This window comes from Crotalus tigris, unplaced genomic scaffold, assembly GCF_016545835.1.
Source record: "Crotalus tigris isolate CLP2741 ecotype Arizona unplaced genomic scaffold, ASM1654583v1 scf7180000017550.10884619, whole genome shotgun sequence".
NCBI classification, from domain to species: Eukaryota; Metazoa; Chordata; class Lepidosauria; order Squamata; family Viperidae; genus Crotalus; species Crotalus tigris.
Genome location: NW_024096468.1, coordinates 2,572,250 through 2,594,946, shown reverse-complemented (window position 1 = coordinate 2,594,946; position 22,697 = coordinate 2,572,250). Strand labels below are relative to the sequence as shown.

The 22,697-nt window shown below is 39.2% G+C and overlaps 2 protein-coding genes across 3 annotated transcripts in view; one reads left to right on the top strand and one right to left on the bottom strand.

The window, feature by feature from the left end:
- PRICKLE4 (prickle planar cell polarity protein 4) overlaps window positions 1-17,144 on the bottom strand; it is a 30,103-nt gene extending 12,959 nt beyond the window's left edge. Inside the window, exons 1-3 of one of the 2 annotated variants that reach the window (XM_039340043.1) lie at window positions 16,655-17,144; window positions 3,830-3,920; window positions 2,279-2,449 (exon numbers count right to left, since the gene is read on the bottom strand). In XM_039340043.1, the coding sequence (XP_039195977.1) occupies window positions 2,279-2,434 (156 nt within the window). In that variant the 5' untranslated portion in view covers window positions 2,435-2,449; window positions 3,830-3,920; window positions 16,655-17,144. The remainder of the gene's footprint in view (window positions 1-2,278; window positions 2,450-3,829; window positions 3,921-16,654) is intronic. The other variant, XM_039340034.1, reaches the window with a different exon arrangement.
- Window positions 17,145-17,210: 66 nt separating this feature from the next.
- The window catches only part of FRS3 (fibroblast growth factor receptor substrate 3), a 32,614-nt gene continuing 27,127 nt past the window's right edge, over window positions 17,211-22,697 (top strand). The window contains exon 1 of the mRNA XM_039340132.1: window positions 17,211-17,229. The gene's annotated coding sequence lies outside the window, so the exon portion shown is untranslated. The remainder of the gene's footprint in view (window positions 17,230-22,697) is intronic.

The window sequence follows — 22,697 nt, the reverse complement described above, 5'->3', positions numbered from 1 at the left end:
ATATGTTTTAGCCTCCAGTCCCCTAATCATCTTTGTTGCTATTCTCTGTACTCTTTCTAGAGTCTCAACATCTTTTTTACATCGTGGTGACCAAAACTGGATGCAGTATTCCAAGCATGGCCTTACCAAGGCATTGTAAAGTGGTATTAATACTCTATGTGATCTTGATTCTATCCCTCTGTTAATGCAGCCCAGCACTGTGTTGGCCTTTTTGGCAGTTGCAGCACACTGCTATCTCATACTTAAGTGATTGTCCACTAGGACTCCGAGGTCCCTCTCACAGTTACTACTATTGAGCAAGGTACCCCCTATACTATACCTGTACATTTGTTTTTTCTTGCCTAAATGTAGAACCTTACTTTTTTCACCATTGAATTTCATTTTGTTAGTTAGTGCCCAGTGTTCAAGTCTGTCCAGATCCTTCTGTATCTGAAGCCTGTCTTCTGGAGTGTTGGCTATTCCTGCCAGCTTGGTGTCGTCTGCAAATTTGATGATTTCCCCATCTATCCCCTCGTCCAAATTGTTGATGAAGATGTTGAAGAGCACTGGGCCCAGAACAGAGCCCTGGGGCACCCCACTACATACTTCCCTCCATATAGATGTGGTCCATTGAGGACCACACACTGAGTACGACTGGTCAGCCAGCTATGGATCCATCTGGTGGTGATGCTGTCTAACCCACATTTTTCTATCTTATCAAGTAGTAGGTTGTGATCTACTTTATCAAATGCCTTACTCAAGTCCAAGTAAATTATATCCACAGCATTCCTCTGATCCACTAATTTTGTCACTTGGTCAAAGAATGCAATAAGATTTGTCTAGCATGATCTGTTTTTGACAAACATGTGTTGGCTTTTAGTAATGACTTTGTTTGCCTCTAGGTGTTTGCTGATTTGTTGTTTGATTATCTTTTCCAGAATATTCCCAGGTATTGAGGTCAGGCTGATAGGTCTGTAATTTTCTGGGTCCATTTTTTTTCCTTTTTTGAAGATGGGAACTACATCAGCTCTTTTCCAGTCCTCCGGTAGTTCCCCAGTGCTCCAGGATCTTTGAAAAATATAGTTCAATGGTTCTGAGATCACATCTGCCAGTTCCTTGAGAACCCTGGGGTGTAATCTATCTGATCCTGGTGATTTGAACTCGTCTAGGCTGGACAGGTGCTCACTTACCGTTTTCTTGCCTATCTTAACTTGCGTTTCTATTTTGTTTTTTATGGCACTATTTTTGGTAGGTTGGTCTCTTTTTTCCCTTTATGTAAAGACAGATGCGAAAAACGAGTTAAATAGTTCTGCTTTCTCCCTGTTGCTTGTCACCTTCTTACCACTTTCCCCCACTAACGGACCAATCATTTCCTTCACTTTTTTCTTGTTTTTTACATGTTGAAAGAAGCTTTTTTTGTTATTTTTGACTTTGGTCGCAAGCCTTAGTTCATTTTGAGCCTTAGCTTTCCTCACTTTATCTTTGCAGGCTCGGGCTATTTGTTGATATTCTGACTTAGTTATGTGCCCCTCTTTCCACTTTCTATACTTGTCCTTTTTATCTTTCAGTTTATCAGAGAGTTCTTTATGCAGCCATGCTGGTTTCTTTTGAGAGCTGTTATTTTTCCTCTTTGTTGGTATTGTGCTGGACTGGGCTTTTATTATCTCACTTTTCAAAATTTCCCAAGCTTCTTGAGTTGTTTTCCCCTTGAGGATTCTCATCCATGGAATCCTTCCCAAGCCCTCTCTAAGTTTATTGAAATTAGCTCTCTTAAAGTCCAAGATTCTAGTTAGACTATGTTCTATTGCTTGTGCTTCCATAATGTTGAATTCCAATATTGCATGATCATTTCCTCCCAAGGTTCCTGTGGCTTGAACATCTTCTATCATTTCATCTGTTAGTGAGAATTAGATCCAAAATGGCTAATCCCCTAGTTCCCTTCTCTACTTTTTGGGAGACAAAATTGTCTGCTAGGTTTGCAAGGAATCTGCTTGATCTTCCACTTGGTGCAGAGTTTGTCTCCCAGTTGATGTCAGGGTAGTTAAAGTCCCCCGTTACTATTGTGATATGCTTCCTACATACCTTAGTTAGCTGACTAGCAAAAAGTTCATCTATTTCCTCTGTTGGTTGGGTGGCCTGTAGTATACACCTATGGCAATGTCATTTTTCTCCCTTTTATATTGACCCAAATACAAATGATCTTCTGCATGTAGTCATCAAGGAGTCAGACCTGAGGGAAATTTTACCTTATACCAGAAAGAATATATCACACAGAGACGTAGACCTGAAAGTGTCTTACTGGCTCTGATGGAGGAAATTCAGTGGTTGGACCTGGATAATCTTCCAGGGCACAGCCAGAATCACTGTCTGAAGATGAAGCAGGTGGTAGAGTAGTTACAGTTCTACTACATGGAGACTTCTCCCTCTGGGCCCAAATATGACTTGGCTGGGACATCCGAAAAAGGAAGTGCTGAAAAAAAAACAAGAGTCTATAAAAGAAGATCAATTCATCCCCTTCCCCTTACAGAACACTCTTAAATATGCTTTCCCAATGTGGCACCTCTGAGATGAGATAGACTTTGGCCACCAATGTCTCACTTATACATTTATTTGAAGGACAAAACTACTCACATATATTTAACATGGAATACAAAGATTTTCTACTAGAACTATGAGACAGAGGAGTAACAAAAGCAAATATTAATTGAAGCAAGTATTTCACAGGATCATTGCAATTTTGGGGGGGAGGGGTAAGTGAGGTTTGTAGTCATGTGGCCTTTTAAACCAAAAGGTTTACAGTGGGGGATTTTCCTTTTGCTCTTATATATATTAGTTAATCAAATTAGAATTCTTGTTAAAAGAACAAGCATAGTCATGTTCTATAGACATAAGTTATACTGCTAATCACTTAGTCAAATCTGACTAATTTCTCATTCACATATGGCTAAGGGGTACAAGTTTCATTCTGCCCCTATTTGCACTCTCTTATATTGAATGCCTTATACGCACAATACGTATTTTCTTAAATACTATGTAAATGGGAAATGGACATGTCACAAAGTAAAGCACAACCCTCCAGCATAAGTTTTATTCCCAGAATGCTTCTAGGCCCCATAAGTGTTCTTAAAAATTTGTTTTAAAAATGGTTGCTATAGCCAAATCTTTACTTGAGGTATGTCCTCCCTTTCTAACAAAAGACAGGGAAAAGATAAGTAGCATCCTATGGAGTTAGCTGAAACGGCAAGGAACACTCACACCAAATTTCTTCCTGATATGGCTATTTTGTGAATAGCTATGATATTTTTTATTGTGTGAGTACCCAAATCAAATGTGCCCATCATCTCCAAAATTTGTTGACCTCTGCGTTCAACAAGTTCCAGACTTACAAAAAAAATTAATACAAAAGTACCGGAAAAGAAAAATTATTGGTCCCTTAAAAGGATTGAAATTGAAAGGTTTAATGCTTCAAATATCTTGATGTTGTTTTCCACAGTCCTGGGTCCCACAAAGAGTATGCTGAGTTCACAGCCCAAAGTGCTCAGTGCAGTAGCTTTGGTGATAATTCTGATGGTAATTGATACTGGTAATTCTAGATTTCTTTCATTTCAGAGATACACATTTGTATTCCAACAACTTTTTAAAGCAAAAACCATAGCATAATTTTTCCATATAGTACTGGGACATATCCCAATTTATACCTCTGGAAATTACTTCAATCAAAATATCTAAGTGCAATCTTTCTTATTCCTAATTGTATTTTGTGAGCCTGGATTTTAGGTCTGGATCACAATCTTTTCATTATTGGCTAAACTGAATTTATCCCCCTTGTATTTGGATCCATTATACTTACAGAATCCTATCTTCTCACAACCACGTTAGATGTATGGTTTCTCTCCTGAAAGCCTTCTTGGTACCAGGATTAAGGAGTGGCAGAGTCCCCTCTAAGCAAGAAATAAGCGATATTTCTTTGATTACAAGTGATTGTGATTTGAATGGATTGCTCTTTGAAATTCACGGATCATTTATTTAATATAACAATTCACAATTATGGAATATCCTTGGTTAAGATTAAACCTTGTACTTGATACTTGTATTTGGGAAAACACATATTATATGAGAGTTCACTCTTGCAAACAGAACATCTTTCCAAGCTTATTGTGTATTTTATAAAGATATTTTGTTCCACTTTTCTTAGCTTCCTGCTTCCAACGCCCTTCCAATATTACTAAAATGCATTGAAATCACATTTTTTCTTACCATTAAATCTAAACACACATATAAATATTATTTATTCATTCAAACTGCCTTTATTTTTCATTATGAGTCACATAAAGCTTAGATGAAACATAGTGGCAAGCATATGCAAATAAACAAGGAACCATACGAGACATATGCTTTTTCAAAGACTAGTAGATGATTTCACATAATCCCTAATTTGTTACAAATTGCCTACAGGTGCTCGTTAACTGGAAGAGCATTCATTTTTTCCTTCTTCTTGAGGCCATGACTATTTCATAAATGGTTGACATAATACACATTTAAAGTCATGGTTGCTAATGTAAATTTCGGCTCTTGTTCCATTTATGCCTACCACTAGTGTTAAGACATCATATACAAAAAGTTTTTGCCAGCCACAAACATAATTGACTAGTGTGATAGCCTTGTTGTGATTGTGGTGTGGGTACATAGATTGACAGTGGCAGCTATCAACAATTGATCACCCTGACACATATGAAAGGAAGAAAATCACCCTGACACATATGAAAGGAAGAAATAAGTGAAACTTACTGAGGGGCAAAACATTTTGGTGGGCAAAAACAAAACAGCCTCCAAAAATCAGTTTTCAGATTGCTCTGGGTTCTGTTTGGGAGATGAAAGGATAGGGTTGGGCCTATCTTTCCCTTGTTACATAAAATCAGAAAGGACCATGGAATTAAAGCACTTGTAGGATTGCACCACCACATCATTCAGATAAAGCAGGGATCCTCAAACTTGGCCACTTTAAGACTTGTGGACTTCAATTCCCAGAATTCCCCATGCTGGCTGGGGAATTTTGGGAATTGAAATCCACAAGTCTTAAAGTGGCCAAGTTTGAGGACCCCTGAGATAAAGTATTCACATTCAAAAGTGAACAATCTTTTATATCAGTGAAAGTAGCAATGCTTTAGTGGAAATCTCTCAGAAACTATGCTGTGAAGGAGACCAAAGTAAATGTCTGTGTGAGAAAAGGACAGAATCTTAATTCAGTGGCTCTGCTGATACCATCCCATATTCTGTGGATCTGTCTACACACATTCCAAACTCTATGCTGCATTGTTATAGTCTTCCTTAACTTGGTACCTTCAGACAGGTTGAACTTCAACTTTAATCAGTCCAATCCAGGAGGGGAACACTTATCTATCAGGTATTAGTTATAGGTTAAGATAGGTATTATTACTACATAAGTAAAAAAAGTGGCTTAAGTGTGCAAATATATAATTAACATTTAAAAATAAAAATGAATCCAAAAACTGCTATCTTGCATGTTGCTTGAATTTCAGTTTCAGGATTTGGAGAGTCTTAGCTATGGATTTCTCAGTTATAACACACATATACATCCCTGCAAACTATAAAAAGCAGTAAAATCACCGGATCTTTCGCACGAAGCGAAAGTGGTGGCATTGTTTTTAGGGGAGCTCTTTTATGGGACCTTGGCATAGGCCCAACTTTGCCACCACACAATTGAGGACTCACACATCCTGTCTGTGAGAAAGCCTGACAATAGTCTTTTAGACTTGCCCTGGGCTTCATTTCCTTCCTGACTCTCCTGAAAGCATTGCAGAGATTTGCCATTTTAGGGAAATCTTTCAAAATGTCACCCTTTATTTTTGTTACTTTACTGAGTTTAAATATAATTATGTCACTTAATGCTGTTTCTTGTAACTTTTTTAAACAAATGTTTCTAGGCTTCACAGCTTTAAACAGCAGAACAGACATTTCATTCAACAACCTTGGGCTGTTCGTGCTGTGACTAGTTGAATTAATAGGCTTGGCATGTGCCCAGATTAGCAGCAAATCCCCTGCCATTGTGTGCAAACTGTTATACAGTTACTGATACATAAGCTGGCACTTGGGTGTGTGGCAAACCTGTCAACACTATTCCAGACTTAATTCAAACTGAGTTGATGTAATGAGTCCAACTTCCTAAAAAAATTATGAGTCAACTCCATTTTCCAAAAACATTTTCTACTCACGCAGCTATATATTTACATGACAAAGAGGCAGATACTGTTCAACAGTTTATTTTCAGAGATATGGCAATTTTTTGGTTCTTGTGTTAGACTCAGTTTTTATCTACTCTAGCTATGGGACATTTGATTTTTCCCTTCACGCCTTCATAAGCCTGCAGTGTTAATCATTCCCAGATGCTTGGGCAGGAAGTTCACATACTGGGAAACTTTCCTGGTTAATGGTTATGGAAAGAAACAAGGCTGATTTTATAACTCCCTTTTCCAGGTCTTCCCTGCTGACTTCCTTCCTCTTGTCCATTTCCAAAACAAAAGGGGTTTTGATGGGCAGTTTAATGGCTCAGTTCAACTTCTGTGACAACTTGGATACTTTCCCAGAGACCAACTCTCTCTAGTTAACTTTCCTTTCTCAACACCAAAGTGAGCAGAGAAAAAGAGGGAGAGGTGGCCTTGAATGGGGCTGAGAAACAATGAAGATGCAACAGTATTAGGAACCATCAGTGGTTATATCTTTAGTGGCAAGGAGGTGATCAGATCAGATGCAGTTTCAGCATATAGTTATAAAAAACTTTTCTGTCTAACTGGCAGGTAGCCAGAGAGCAAATACACAAGATCTACCTGATTCATTTGGGACATTTCATAATTTCTGAAATTTACCTCAGAATAGGTAATATATTTATTTATTTATTTATTTTCAAATATTTATATGCCGCCCAATCCCAAAGGACTCAGGGCGGCGTACAAAGTTAAAACAATCATAAAACAATAAAATAATACAGTCATACCGCGAGTCCGATCATATCCCGGCCCCCCGGGGACATCAGCCCCAGGCCTGCCGGAACAGGAGAGTTTTAACGGCTTTCTTAAAGGCCGGCAGGGTGGGAGTAGTTCGAACCTCGGGGGGAAGTTGATTCCACCAGGTCGGAGCCACCACAGAAAAGGCCCTTCCCCGAGGGCCCGCCAGCCGACATTATCTGGCCGACGGGACCTGAAGGAGGCCCAATCTATGGGACCTCACCGGTCTCTGGGAGCTGTGCGGCAGAATGCAGTCCTGTAAGTAACCTGGCCCTATGCCATGAAGGGCTTTGAAGGTGATAACCAACACCTTGAATTGCGTCCGGAGACCCACAGGAAGCCAGTGCAGCTCGCGGAGGATAGGTGACACGTGGGCGTACCTTGGCGCGCCCACAATCGCTCTCGCGGCTGTGTTCTGAACCAACTGCAGTCTCCGAACACCCTTCAAGGGTAGCCCCATGTAGAGCGCATTACAGTAATCCAGTCTTGAGGTGACAAGGGCATGAGTGACTGTGAGTAAAGCCTCCCGGTCCAAATAAGGCCGCAACTGGTGCACTAGGCAAACCTGTGCAAAGGTCCTCCTGGCCACAGCCGATAGATGTTGTTCCAGATTTAGCTGTGAGTCCAGGAGGACACCCAAGTTGCGTGCCTGCACTGAGGGAGGTAAATTTGCCCCCCCCAGGACTAAAGATGGACCATCCAGTATAGCATAAATTACTCTAGTTTCAACTACAGTACTTATGTTTTAGGTTGGGAGGAGGAATGGACACATAATAGTAATAATAGTAATAGTAATAGTAGTAATAGTAATAGTAATAATAATAATAATAATAATAATGTTGGAAGGGACCTTGGAGGTCATCAAGTCTTCTATAAATTGCCATTAGATTGCAAAAAACTGTCCCCAGATCAACTTTATGTTTCACGATTTTTGATTTTCAACACACATTCTTGGATATTATTGGTACCTCACTACAAAATGGCAATTACACAGTTAAAATCTTCAGCAAAAAGAAGGCAAGGCAACTGGAAACTGTAAAGATCAGCAACAAACTATAGAGTTTAATGACCAACGAATTCTTTTCAAGGCCTTCAACAGCCTGCCTATTTTTTGGTATAGTGCAGTCTTCTTAACTATAATTAGCAAAGCAAGCTCACGTTGTTTAGTTTGCATCTGGATCAGTAATTAACTCAAATTAAATGGTGGGCAGGAGGAAAAATAATAGTTGATTTTACGGGATTCCAATACCTTACCTCCCAAATGCAGCACTGATATAGATAGATAACTTTATTTAAGCCTTGGAGAAGAGGACTATTCTCTAGCAAGGTTTATAAGAGCAAATGGCCATGTGAAAAAAAAAAATTAATTGTATAACAGCAGAAGGTGGGGAGGAAAATATGTTTCTTTAGGGCCTGTGCAAATTAAGAAGTTGAATTAAGTTCAACTTTATCAGTGATATCCAACTGGATCAAACAGACTCGCTAGCGATATCGCTGATAAAACAGATGAAATAGATCTAAATTTTCATCTCACTGATAAAACAGATGAAATAGATCTAATTTCATCTGAAACAGATGAAATAGATCATGCAAGTGAGAGAAACCCAGCACCAGAAAAATTCCTATTTAGCGGGGATTTAGGAGGATGAAGTGAAACTCCATACTGCACATATGACCAAAACACATACTATCACTATTTTAATTGAATTTCACAATAATTGATGTTGTTTATTTGCATATTAGCACAGATTGAATGAAAGCTGTAAAACTAAACTGGATTCTTGCTAATCCTTAAGAATTTGTAAAAATCAAACTATGGCTTTCAAAACCCTAATCAATTGTAATATATCCAACAAATGATGGTTAAGGCTAATTTAAAATGCAGTGAGTATATTTCCAATTTCACTTAAGCTGGATCTAATCTATTGCACTTTTCTCTGCAAACAAAATCTTTGAGCCTTTGATCAAAACAAAATGCTGAGGATACCTACTTCAATGAAACTAAAAGATCTACTTGGATGCAAATGACTTGAGTCAGTTTTCAGACTTGTTTTTAAAGCAACATTTGTAATGTATGTAACATTACATACATTTTTGTGACAGTTTCTCAAATGAATTGTTGCAAGAGTGTCAAAAATTTCATACTGTATAACATGGAAACTTTTCACACAAGTTGTTGTGGGATCTCTATGGAAAGCCTTCACTTTCACATGGCAGGTAGATTACTTAAATCACTTGCAGTACTCTGGCTTTGATTTTCACTAGTATATTTAGATTTAAAAAGCAACATGTAATTTAAACAACCATCTTCAAGCAATAGTCTGTATAGCAGTACCCAGTAATATATTTGTGGTTTCCCTAGAACAGGCATGTCAAACTTCCGACCTGTGGACTGGATGCGTCACACCGAAACCATGCCCACCCCATTGCCGGCAATGGGGAAAAAGTCCCGATACATCGTGCGATGTCATGTGACGTCGTGAGTTTGACATACCTGCCCTAGATTATCTTTATGGGAAATTTCCAGGCAAGAGGACCTCATGACCCCTACCTACAGCACTAAAAAAGGCACGTTTTCAGGAAGCCAATTATATCACAAATTATTTCATCAGAACAGGTAACCACGCCATCAGTTGACTCAAGCCAGAGGTGTTGATTGAATAACACAAAAACTCTCTTCCAGATGAGAAGCAGCAATCCTGTTCATATCACTGCCTTCATTAATGACTCAGCCAGCAGCCCTGTCAAATTAGCTATGGCCGGTCTCATTAAAAAAAAGCTCTCTCAAAACTCTGCACATACAAATACTATGAAAACAAAGCTATTTAGATTAGCAAGACATTTTAAAAGCCCCACCCCAGTTATTCGCTGTCTCTTTCCACTATATGCTTCTCTGGCCTGATCCTCTTTCTGATTAATTGCTCTTGAAGTGGTAAATTGGTAAAAAAAAAAAAAAAAGGACTACTGTGGAGGGAAGATGGTATAGATATCAAATGAATAAAGGTCAGACAGTTAAGCAGTAGGGAAATGGAAAAGTCAGTGTTCCAGCCAGGGTCCTGTTCTCATTTCCTCATCTGCTTTCTTTAGCAGTCAAAGAAAAATAAGGTAGGGATAGAGACAAAAGCTCTCCATAATTGCTTGAATCTCGGCATGAGATTGGAAATCTGGGAGGGAGCATGAGGCAACCACATCAGTCACTAGGAAAACTGTCCATAACATAGTTCCAGAAGTGCACAGTATTGAATTGTGAACTACAATTGAATTAGATGCTACAGTGCTGTAGAAGCCCCGTAATAAGGATGCAGGAAGCAGCTCCAAGGTCATATTGATACTAACCCGGAGGTGAAAGAGATCTCAGATTGAAACATAGTGAAAAGACCCTCCAGAGGAAGCAGAAATGTCTGTAGCATTTTCCTGCCTCTCTGGCTATTACTTTCCTCATTTGTGTAACCATGGATGGCTCAGTAAAATGCTGTACAAGTAGAGATACTATTAGAGTGGATTGTCCTAGTCTTTACTCGTAGTGGACCACTGAAGATCCATATAAGAGTTGTTATTTGCTGGGACAAAGGAAACAAGAAAAGATGAACTGTAGAAAGTATTCTACACTGGAGGCTTCATGCTATGCCCATTATCCCTCACAACATAAAACACTCAAATGAAACAAGGTTACTTTAGAGATGAAACATCTGCTTTCTCCTTTATTCTTGTGGGACCATGAACCTAAGATTAAGCTTCTGGCTTGACAATATGAAAAGCAAAGTTAATATCCACCATAACCTGCATCTGACTTAAGACCAGCAGAGTTGTATTTTCCCATTTCTCATGCATCATTCCAAAAAGATCCAGAGTTACGGCTGCAATTAGCCTAGGTGTGATATTGAGATAGTCCTATCTCATGCCAAACTGCGTCTCTTCAAAGAGGAATGAACTTTTCCCAAGGCACATGGAACATATTTGTATAAATCAGAAACAATGATGTCTGCAATTAAAAATAAAAGTAGAGTGATGTAGTAGTGGAAGGAAACAGGAATCTACATCAAACAAGGACTGTTGAAATTTTTTACACAACAAACTACAACATCTGGCAGCTCACCTGCTATTTAGGAATGAAACTGTGGCCATGAGGCAGGGGAGGAGAGGGAATCTACATTTCCATGAGATTATGAAACTGCAACTATGAAAATAATTATACCTTCAGGGACATTTCTAAACTCCCAGCTGTTTTGTGAGAATAATCTCTGACCACATTCTAACATTTATTTTCAGGGGAGGAATACTTACTTGGGCAATAGATCAGATGAAATTATTTTGATGAAAAAAAAGATGTAAGTCCTGCTAATAAAAGGCTTTTGATTCCTTTCCATTTCAAGTAGATTTTGTTTCCCACCACCAACTCCACTACTAACAAAAAGAAAGTGAGATTGTGTCTTTTGGGAGCTCAAAGTTACAAAAAAAGAAACATCAACTTTTAAATTTTTCCTTGATTAGCAGGACATAATTTCCCCCCACGCATCCTGCTCTCTCCCTGCCCATTTTTTAATCATATTGCTGAATTTTCAGTGTTTATTGTTTCATTGTTTTACTACTGTTATGTTTACATTTTTGTAATTTTATGTTTTTATTGTTGTAAACTGCCCAGAGTAATCCCACAGCGAGATAGGCAGCAAATAAATTGAATGAATATAAACAAACAAAGAAACAAAGAAATAAATAGGCTGCAGAAGCAGGTGAACTTGTAAGTCTGTATCTGAAGTACATTGAGGAAGGCTGGGAATTATTACCTTTGAATTCTAATTCTGTGAACAACAAATAGTGAAGCATTGTATGTCTGTTACTAATTAATTGCAGTGTTTGAATATACAGTACTGCTAAAGGGTGACCTAGACAACAGATTCAAAAAACATGAGCTAAGACTTTCTTCTTTCTCTTGTTAAAACCTCCCTATAGAAGTAAGCAAGCACATCAAGAGATAACGTAGAATCTTTCTCTTTTATGTGCTCATTTATCCCACACAATATTCCTAGGCAGTGTCCAGCTGGATTAAAACTTGTCTTAAGCATATTTAGTCAGAGACAAAACTAATTTTGTTAAATGGATCCTAGTTTGTTTTAAGTACATGAGTTGTGGAATCCAGTCTTAATCTCTTTATCAATATCCTAGACTGAAGATGTCCTCAACGCATTTGGCCCACACTCATATGTAGCTGGGATTTTAAAGTTATGGCCTGAGCACAAGGCATTTAATACTTGTGAAAAGAACATATTGGTTCCCCTGTCTGTTCTTCCATCCTCAGAGATTATTGCACCAGTCCCACTTGGAATCAGTTAAAGTATTGTCTCTATGTTAGGAGGCAGATGGATCCTAAATATCATATGGGCCATTTCTGGTATAACTGTTTATCCAGAATTTAGCCTTCTATCTAAGACACACAGTGCACTTTTTTTTGGGGGGGGGGGAACCTGGCTCAAAAACAGTAACTGTGAGAGGGACCTTAGAGTCCTAATGGATGATCATTTGAGCCAGCAGTGTGCGGCAGCAGCCAAAAAAGTTAATACAATCCTTGTTTGTATAAACAGAGACGTAGAATCAAAATCACGTGAAGTATTAGTACCATTTTATAAATCCTTAGTAAGACCACATCTGGAATACTGCATCCAGATTTGGTCACCATATTACAAAAAAGATGTTGAGACTTTGGAAAAAGTGCAAAGAAGAGCAAGTAAGATGATTAAAGACCTGAAAACAAAAACAAATGAAGAATGGTGGTAGGAATTGCGTATGGCTAATCTAGAGAAAAGAAGGATTAGGGGTGATGTGATAGCAGTATTCCAGTATTTTGAGGGGCTGCCACAAAGAAGAGGGGGTCAACCTATTTTCCAAAGCACCAGAAGATAAGACAAGAAATAATGGATGGAAACTAATCAAGGAGAAAAGCAACCTGGAATTAAGAAAAAACTTCTTAACAGTGAGAAAATTAACCAGTAGAACAGCCTGCCTTCAGACGTTGTGGGTGCTCCATCACTGGAAGTGTTTAAGAAGACACTGGATAGCCACTTGTCTGAAATGGGATAGGGTCTCCTGCTTGAGCAGAGGGTTGGACTAGAAGACCTCCAAGGTCTCCTCCAGCTCTATTCTGATTATTATATACAGACTCATATAAAACTCCATAATAAAAATGTCTTTGTTAGCAGACCTCAGTTTCAAAGCCATAAGAGATGAACTGGATAATACTTAGATCCATTTTTTTCATGTCAAAGTTCTGATGATGGATATGTTAAGAAACAGCATTTCTGATATGTCTAGAATAATTCTCTATAGAATAAGCACAAACGAGTTTTATATTGCAGAATCAATGGGAAAATGTCAAGGTTGTGAATTCTATCTTCCAGACAATTCTTAAACCAAAGAAAAACATTTCTTGTTACCCAAAAGAAACAACTGTAGCATATTTTCTTTTGAATTACAGCAAACAAGGCATATAATAGGATCATACTGAAAATACTCTACTTCTAACACACTCAGCTGGATACATCTATTAATAAACATATACAGAACTAGCTCTCCATCAATTTTCATTTTTATTACTCATATTGTTAGAAATATCTATCAATATCAATTTTCTTTCAACATATAAATAAAAAGAAAAAAGTGATGGAAACAGTAGGTCCACTTAAGAGAGATGATGGCAAGGAAGTAACAGGCAGCAGAGAGAAACCAGAACTGCTTAACTCATTTTTTGCATCAGTCTTCACGGAAAAAGAAACTATAGTCCAACCTACTAAAAACCTAACTGTAAAAATTTCTAGAAATAGAAATTAAAATAAGCAAGAAAATCTGATCTTGATGAATATAAATCACTAGGATCTGATGTACTACATTCCAGAGTTCTGAAGGAGCTGGCAGATGTTATCTCAGAATCATTGTACCATAAACTTTCAAAAATCCTGGAACACCGGGGAAGTACCTGAGGATTGGAAAAGAGCTGATGTGGTTCCCATCCTCGAAAAAGGGGGAAAAACAGACCCAGGAAACTACAGACCAATCAGCCTAACATCAATACCTGGGAAGATACTGGAAAGGATAATCAAAAAACAGATCTGCAAATATCTAGAAAGAAATAAAGTTATAACTAAAAGCCAGCATGGGTTTGTTAAAAACAGATCATGCCAAACCAATCTTATTTCATTCTTTGACAAAATGACTAAATTAGTAGACCGGTGCAATGTTTTGGACATAGTATACTTAGACTTTAGCAAGGCATTTGACAAAGTAGATCACAACCTACTTCTTGGTAAGCTAGAAAAATGTGGGGTAGATAGCATGACCACCAGATGGACTTGTAATTGGGTGACAAACCATACTCAATGAGTCATTCTTAATGGTATTACATCTACATGGAGGAAAGCAGGCAGTGGGGTACCACAAGGTTCCATCTTAGGCCCTGTACACTTCAATATCTTCATAAACGGCTTAGATGAGGGAATAGAAGGGGAACTCACCATATTTGTAGATGACACTAAGCTGGCAGGAATAATCCAGAAAACCCCAGAAGACAAGCTCAGGATCTAAAAAGATATTGACAGACCTGAACAATGGGCCCTATCCAACAAAATGAAATTTAATGTGGAGAAAAGCAAAGTTTTACACTTAGGCAGGAAAAACCAAAAGTACAAGTAAAGATTAGGTGAAACCTGGTTTAAAAACGATCACTTAAACATGAGCCAGCAGTATGCGACCAGCAGCCAAAAAAACTAATACAATCCTTGGTTATATAAACAGAAGCACAGAACTAAAATCACATGAAGTATTAGTACCACTTTATAAAGCCTTATTAAGGCCACACCTGGAATACTGCATCCAGTTTTGATCACCGCATTACAAAAAGATGTTGAGACTTTGGAAAAAGTGCAAAGAAGAGCAACTAAGTTGATTAAGGCCAGAAAACTAAAATATATGAAGAACGGTTGCAGGATTTAGGTTTGGCTAGTCTAGAGAAAAGAAGCACTAAGGGGGACATGAGAGCAGTATTCCAGTATTGCCACAAAGAGTAGAGGATCAAATTATTTTCCAAAGCAGCAGAAGGCAAGACAAGAAACAATAGATGGAAACTAATCAAGGAGAGAAACCATCTGGTATTAAGGAGAAACTTTTTAACAGTAGGAAAATTAACCAATGGAACAGTTTGCTGTCAGAGGTCACTGGAGGATTTTAAGAAGAGTCATTTGTCTGAAATGGGATAGGGTCACCTCTTGAGCAGGGGGTTGGACTAGAAAATCTCCAAGGTCCCTTCCAACTCTTTTCTGATTGAAAGTATATCATGTGTACTTCAATGCAACAGCCATAGTTGTACCATTCATTATCTTTGCTTAGCACTGATACCACAGATCTTGCCAGACCTCATAGCCATAGAAAAGCATAACATGTCAATACTGTTCCTTCTTTGCTACAGAGTATTTTAACTATGAGGGTGTGAAAAAGAAAATACAGTCTCATAAAAGGCATTCACAGCATTGTTTTACTGTAGGCAAATTTCACAAAGCTTCACATGAAGAATCAAATATGTTAGGGATACCAATTGTGGGCTACAAAAATTCAGGAAATTCCACACACCAGCAAATATAGAAAATTCTAATTGTTGCAATTTTCTAGCAATTTTCTGGATTTTGCAGTCCAGATCTGATAACCTATGTTTCACATAATTAATGACCTTATGTAATGTTTGGAGCAGTAATAATTTGAAGTTACCTTAACCAGCCTGTAATTGTAAAGATGCTCTGTACAGAATTGCATGTGATAAGATTTATTTTTATTCATCAAATTTAGGCACCACTCATCTCACTAATGAATGTAGAAACAGACTCCTAATTGTTCATGTGATGAAACAAATACAGCCCAGTTAAAATATGTGTGCACCGTTTTGTAGATTCATAGAGGAGATGTAGTGGAACATGAAAAAAGTATTTTTTTTACATTATTTATTCAGAGCATGTATCATTAAGAAATATTTTGCTCTGATCCAAATTTTCATTAACTGATTCCAATTTCAGCATTTATTAGTCAAGCATCTAAATCAATCACATTCTCAACTCAAATGTTAGAAAGGTCCTTAATGCAATTTACCATCCTATTTTAATCTATGAAAGATTTCCAATGGACTAAGGCTGCTTGTAATCAATCCTAGCCCAGTTACCTAAAGAGGCGCTTCCGTTTTTAACAGGTTACTGTACCTACATAAAAGTGCCGTTTTATCCTCATCGGGGATTGCAACTACAAAATTAAAGCAAGAGATAATAGTTTGTAGACCTTAACAACTATTGGCAGTTTTTTTTTTTTAAGGATTATCTCACCCTCTGTGCTTTTCTTCCGTACCACAACAACTCCAGAGGACTAGAGCAATTCAGATTCCGCCAAGTCAACAACGTTCACACTGATTTGAACGCAACTAATTACACCCTATTCCTGCACAACTAAGTATGTGCGGGGTAGGATGACTGCAAGAGAAATATGATTTTATTTCCTCTCCTCTTGCTGCACGGAATCAACCCGGGACCCACGGCTTTCCCACGGCCCTCCAATTTTGGGTTGTGACGAGCCGTCCACTCAAGGAAACACCCTCGTCCTTCGCTGAAAAGCCACCCGAGATCACCTACCTGCAGCTGGTGCTCCTGCTTTTCCCCCGATTCCGGCTCTGCCCGCGGCGGAACAGTCAGGAATTCTGCGGCCAACTTTCCCTCGCCTAAACGAGACACTTTCAGCCAATGAGGCGCGCTCCTTCCGCCTCTGCCCAGGGCTGTCTCCCCGGGTGCTTAAGCAGCTTCTTCCTCCTCAGTGCCCTCTCCACCTGCCTCGAGTGCAAAGCTCCTGGCTCCGGCCGAGAAGAAAAGTCTGCGAAGCGAAACCAAATCAGCTCGGTTAGGCGGGGACGCTGGCGGCTACAGTCGTCGCTTGGACTTTGCCTTCTCTCCTATCTGCTTGCCCAGGAAACGGGATCCGTGTCCGCCCGGGTCCTAATTAGAGCGCTGTCTTGCCTTAGACTCCAGGCAGCCAATGAAAGGGAAGCAAAACAGAAGGAAGGGAGGGGAGAGAGCTTCGGCACTGCGGAGAGGTGAAGGTTAACCCTGCTGAGAAAGCTCTGGCTCTGGCTGACCCTTTCCCTCGCTTTTGTTCTCTCGAGCTGTTATGGAAACCGCAAGGGACTGTGGGAAGGCTCATGCCACTTTAGAGGGTAAGGCCATCTCCACATTACGGACGTTGTAGCGTTTAATGTCATCCAGCCAGTGCTGTAATATATCACGAATGAAGCCAGGCATGCCATCGCAGTGATGGTTGGGCAAGGCTGTACGAACTTCTCAGTAATTAGCGTGGAAATAATGGCACGGCAGGTATTCCTGGCACGTGGGCTCCATTTTAGCAGATGCTTAATAGCTCTCTGTATTATATGAAATGGGCTTGTGCAATAATAAGGCTGCAAGTTCACACAACCCAGACCTAAAACCGACCAATGGCATTTTAGCTTAGCCTGTTGTGTAACTAACAGATTTGTGTAACACAATGGCTTTAGGGTTCACTACGAGGCAAATTGGGTTGAGTTAGTGGTGGAATTTTTTATTTGTATGCTGTCCATTCCCAAATCTCTGAAGGAATAACAGTTTTTTAAAAAAAGTTATTAACCTTTCTCAAAAAAAGAAACTGTTAAAAATATCAAAAATATCAAAAATGTATGGCCAATGTTCATTATATGCCTCCTTTCAGGGCTAGCTAGAAAAGCTAAGTCTCAAATGCTTTCCTGAAACCCAAGAGCAGGGGTCTTCAAACTTGGCCCTTTTATGACTTGTGGACTTCAACTCCCAGAATTCCTCAGCCAGCCTGCCTGGCTGAGGAATTGTGGGAGTTGAAGTCCACAAGTCATAAAAGGGCCAAGTTTGAAGACCCCTGCCCAAGAGAGACAGACAGGGTTTCTACACAGGATTTCTACTTGGTGGGATTGAAAATAGACAAATAGTCTTTTCAGATGGTACTTTTGAAGAGACATGACCTGAAGGGAGATAATCTTGTCTGATCTGATTGGACAGGCCAGGAGAATTCAGGAAAATGAATGTACATCCTATCCAGGTAACTATTATATCCTGGTGTTCAATTATGTGCTATCTAGTTTATGTTTCCTCTTGGCAATTACATACATAGATTTTCTTTATAATTTTCACTCCCTAACCTGGTCTTCTAATGGTGTAACCATCAGCACTGTAACTGAATCCATCCATCTTGCTTTTCCTCTTTCCTTCCACCTTTCCTAGCACTAAAGTGAGAGTTAGGTCTTCACAGGATGTGTCTAAAGTAGGGTAATTTGTATTTGAATAGAATAGAGCTGGAAGGGACCTTGGAGGTCTTCTAGTCCAGCCCCCCACTCAAGCAGGAGAACCTATACCATCTCAGACAAGTGACTGTCCAGTCTCTTCTTAAAAACCTCTAGTGATGGAGCACCCACGCTTCTGAAGGCAAGCTGTTCCGCTGGTTAATTGTCCTCACTGTTAGGAACTTTCTCCTTAATTCCAGGTTGCTTCTCTCTTTGATCAGTTTCCAACCATCGTTTCTTGTCCTGCCCTCTGGTGGTTTGGAGAATAATTTGACCCTCTCTTCTTTGTGGCACTCTCTTAAATATTGGAGTACTGCTATCATGTCACCCTTATTTCTTCTTTTCTTTACACTAGCCAAACCCAAGTCCTGCAGCCATTCTTCGTATGTTTTAGTCTCCAGGCCTTGGATCATCTTAGTTGCTCTTCTCTGTACTTTTTCCAAGGTCTCAACATCTTTTTTGTAGTATGGTGACCGAAATTGGTTGCAGTATTCCAGATGGTCTCACTACAGGTTTATAAAGCAGTACCAATACTTTGTGATCTTGATTCTATGCCTTTGTTTATGCAAATCAGGATTTTATTAGCTTTTTTGGCTGCTGCTCCACACTGCTGACTTATAGTCAAGTGATCATCCACTAGGACTCCAAGCTTGGTCCTTCTCATAGTTACTGTTTTTGAGCCTGGTCTCACTTAATCTGTACTTATATCTTTGATTTTTCCTGCCTAAATCAGAGATCCCCAACCTTTGGAGCACCAGGGACTGGTTCCATGGAGACCGGAGGGAGCATGGCTTCATGTACTGCCTGCATGGGGCTTTGTTTGTGCGGCCTGGTTTCTGGCATGCCCAACCCAGTGCCAGTCCATGGACAGGGGGTTGGGGACCCCTGGCCTAAATGTAAAGCTCTGCTTTTCTCCACATTTTGATGGATAGGACCCATTGTTCCATTGTGTCAGTTCATTTGTTCCCTGAATGAGAATTCTGAGTCAATTTATTGAATGATACATTTGTTTGTTTTGTTGCCATCCATGGTATTCTCAAGAATCTTCTGCAACATGAAAGTTAAAAAGCATCAATACCTTTCCTATACTGTTTCTTCAAAATTCATGAAGTCCTGGATTTCTGCTCATATTTTCAAAGTTCCCAAAGAACTTTATCACAGCTTTGAAGGGCAGCCAGATATTATCATTGCCTTTTTTCAGATGCGCTGACTGTGGGATTGACCCCTTTATATACAGAATAAGTGTTGGGAGTCTCTGGACACACCAAAGGAGTATGAGGACTCATTAATTTATCCACAATTGTCCCTTTACTATTAGGGTCAGAGTTGAAAGCAAGTATTGACTCCTTTGAAAGCTTCAGTTTGTTAAACCATTAAATCAAACTGTAATGTTCAACTATAATGTCCAACTAAAGCGATAAGTCATTATGACAGCAACAATAGGAAAGTTGGAAATGCGAATCTCAGCTGAGAAAATCAGCTGTAAAAAGTTTTAGGGAATCTTTTTCTTTTAAGTAACTAGTTCCTTTGCTTCCTACTGCCATGGAAGTAAGCTCTTTCAAGGCCAGATTTCTTAAAGGGTTGGGTGAGAAGTCTATCAACAGTTTCTTCTTGCCTTTTATTTTCTCTCTGTAATCAGCTTAAGTTTACTATTTCTCTTATCCTTTCTTTTCCTCCATCTTTAAAAGCCCTTTTCTCCCAGCTTTTCAGCTGTTCAGGCTCAGTCATACAGAGTATGAAACTTCTCCCTCCCTGATAATGAAGCTTACTCCCAAGGAAGCTGGCATTTACCTTTCACCATACTGATTAAGGAAGCTCTTGTAGTTTAGCTCCTGGGCCAGAAGGTATTAGTGGGGTAGAGTTCCTGGCATCTCTCTCATGTTTTTACAACTCTTTCTGTATGTGTATGCTTATATATATTTGCTTATGTATATGTAAAAGTCTATTAAAAATTGTAACAGTTACAAACAAGATTGCTAAACTTGTCATCTTAAGGTGCTCAAACCCACAGAAAACCACTCTCCTGCTATCTCCTCAAGAGGAGTAGCTGCCCAGAGCACATGAGGGCAATCTCCCATTCTCTTGGGTCTACTCTTCAGTTCCTTGGTCTTTGCCACATTTTCGACTCTGCTTTCAGAGTCATCTTCAGTTCATCATACCTCCCCCATAATATGCCGAACTCTTTGTTTGGATTCACATTCTTTCTCCACTAATCTCTCTTTTCAGTTGCCAATTACTGTATGTTTAGCTGCTAAACCAGCCATTTTATCCCTAATAGTATAGTATCATTTTCACTGGTACTATTGTGAATGTAGATATGGGACCCTATTCTGAAAGTGTTCTGCATCGGTTAGGGCAACATGCAACATGACTGTATCCTGGCACTTAGATATGTATACATATTGTTTTAATTTTCTAAATGATATGATCGAAAAAGCATGCCATAGGAAATCTATAGAACATCCCATAATATAACTTTGCAGTGACTTATCTCCATGTTTAGCAGAAGAGATCAACTACATTTTGCTGATATATATTATAGCATGTAGCAGGAACTATGTATCTAGTAGGCCCCAGATTGCACATGGAATCTGAGTGAGGCAATGCAGCTCGTCCCAAATTCAATAATAAAATCTCTCTAGTTCTGGGAACTGTGGGGCTCCTACAGTCACTTACTTTCAGTTGGCAGTATTAATACCTGTTCATTGGGTAGCTTATTAACAATAAGAATTCTGGCAAACATGAGATAAGAGAGTTTAAAAGTGATTCCAAGGATGAAAGGCAAATAATAGAAACATCTTCATGGCATAGCAGGTGTTTGTTTCCCCATTCTGACCCTCACAGCCTTCAAACACTCAGATAGAATCTTGGCGGCCTCACTTGGACAGTCAAGAATAGAAAGCTAATTGATCAGTCAATTTTAATGAACCTATGCCAGTAAATAAAAGGCCAAAAACTAAAACGCTGAGGACTTTATTGCCAGTAGAATCACTTGTTGTTTTAAGGATGTCATGGCAGCATTCTAAAGACACAGTTCTTAATAGAGTCTTGTTCACTAACTAACACTTTGCTGTTTAAATATTATGTGCTGCTGGAGACTCAGCATTATTATCTCAATTATGGACTTTGCTCTTGCTGATGGTGCACCTCTTTCTTGCAGTCTATTTTAGGTATGGTTAGGGTTGTTGTACTTGTTATAGATAAGTTTTCTTTATTTTTATTATTTTATTTCACACAAGCAGTAAATTGCATTATGTGTATTAAATAAATATTACTGTTAGGCTAAAAGTATGTATTTTACATTCATTCAAACAGAACATGTCACTACTCAACAATAAGCAAATATTCTTATTACTATAGAATTAGATATGTCTGCATCCACTTAATGGTTCTTAAGCATGTATATCTTTGGACAAAATTGGGTTGTTGATGTGTTTTAGTACCTAAATGAAGTTTTAAAACCCCTACTTTCCACCACCTATTAGAAGGTTTTCTTGTTGCACAAGGTCAGGTTAAGGGAATATAATGTTGGCAGGCACCAAAGTGCCCATGAACAATTGGCTTGGTGCCTGCCAGGCTCCATATCACATCTGCCATTTTTTTTAAAAAAAGAAAAAAATATTTTTATTATTTCTAAAAGTGAAATTGTCACGCAGCTTGCCCACAGACATTTTTAGTATATAAGATCAGAAATAGTTGTACCTCTCTGCTTTGTTTGAAATATCCCCACCACCTAGAAAGAAGACAAAGCTAAGTTGAAAGGATAGTCTAAAGGAGGTGGTGACAAGAAATAACTTTGCTTATTTGTATGTTGAATTCCCACAAAATGTTTGTAAAATTTCCAATAAGCTTACCAGCTCCAAAAGACTGCTGACTGGACTTCTTTACTAGTCCAGCCCGGTCCTTGAGTTCCCGCGGCACCAGGACCCCACAGCCCTGACTAGCCTAGCCGCACTTCCCCGAGGGGCTGCCCAGCTGCGTTTACCTCCTCCTCAAGGCTACTGCTTCTGTACTCTGCTCTCCTTGGCCAGATTGCTCATGGTGGGTGCAGGAGGGCAAAGTGCATGGGTCAGAGGGAGGCCCGCTCCCTCTCCATGCAAGGAGACCTGGCTTTGTAACCAAAGCATCCTCAGCAATAGGATGCCAGCATAGCCACAGGATTATGGGAACTGTGGTCCATGACACCCAAAAGACATTAGTTTGGGTAAGGCTGGATTAAATTACAAAAGAGCAGATGAGAGGAAGTAAAAGCAAGAAACACTTTCCACGTCTCTGACAAAATAATTGGGGGGGGGAGTGGACTCGGCCTTTTAATTTCAAATCACGCCAATTCTCTTAAC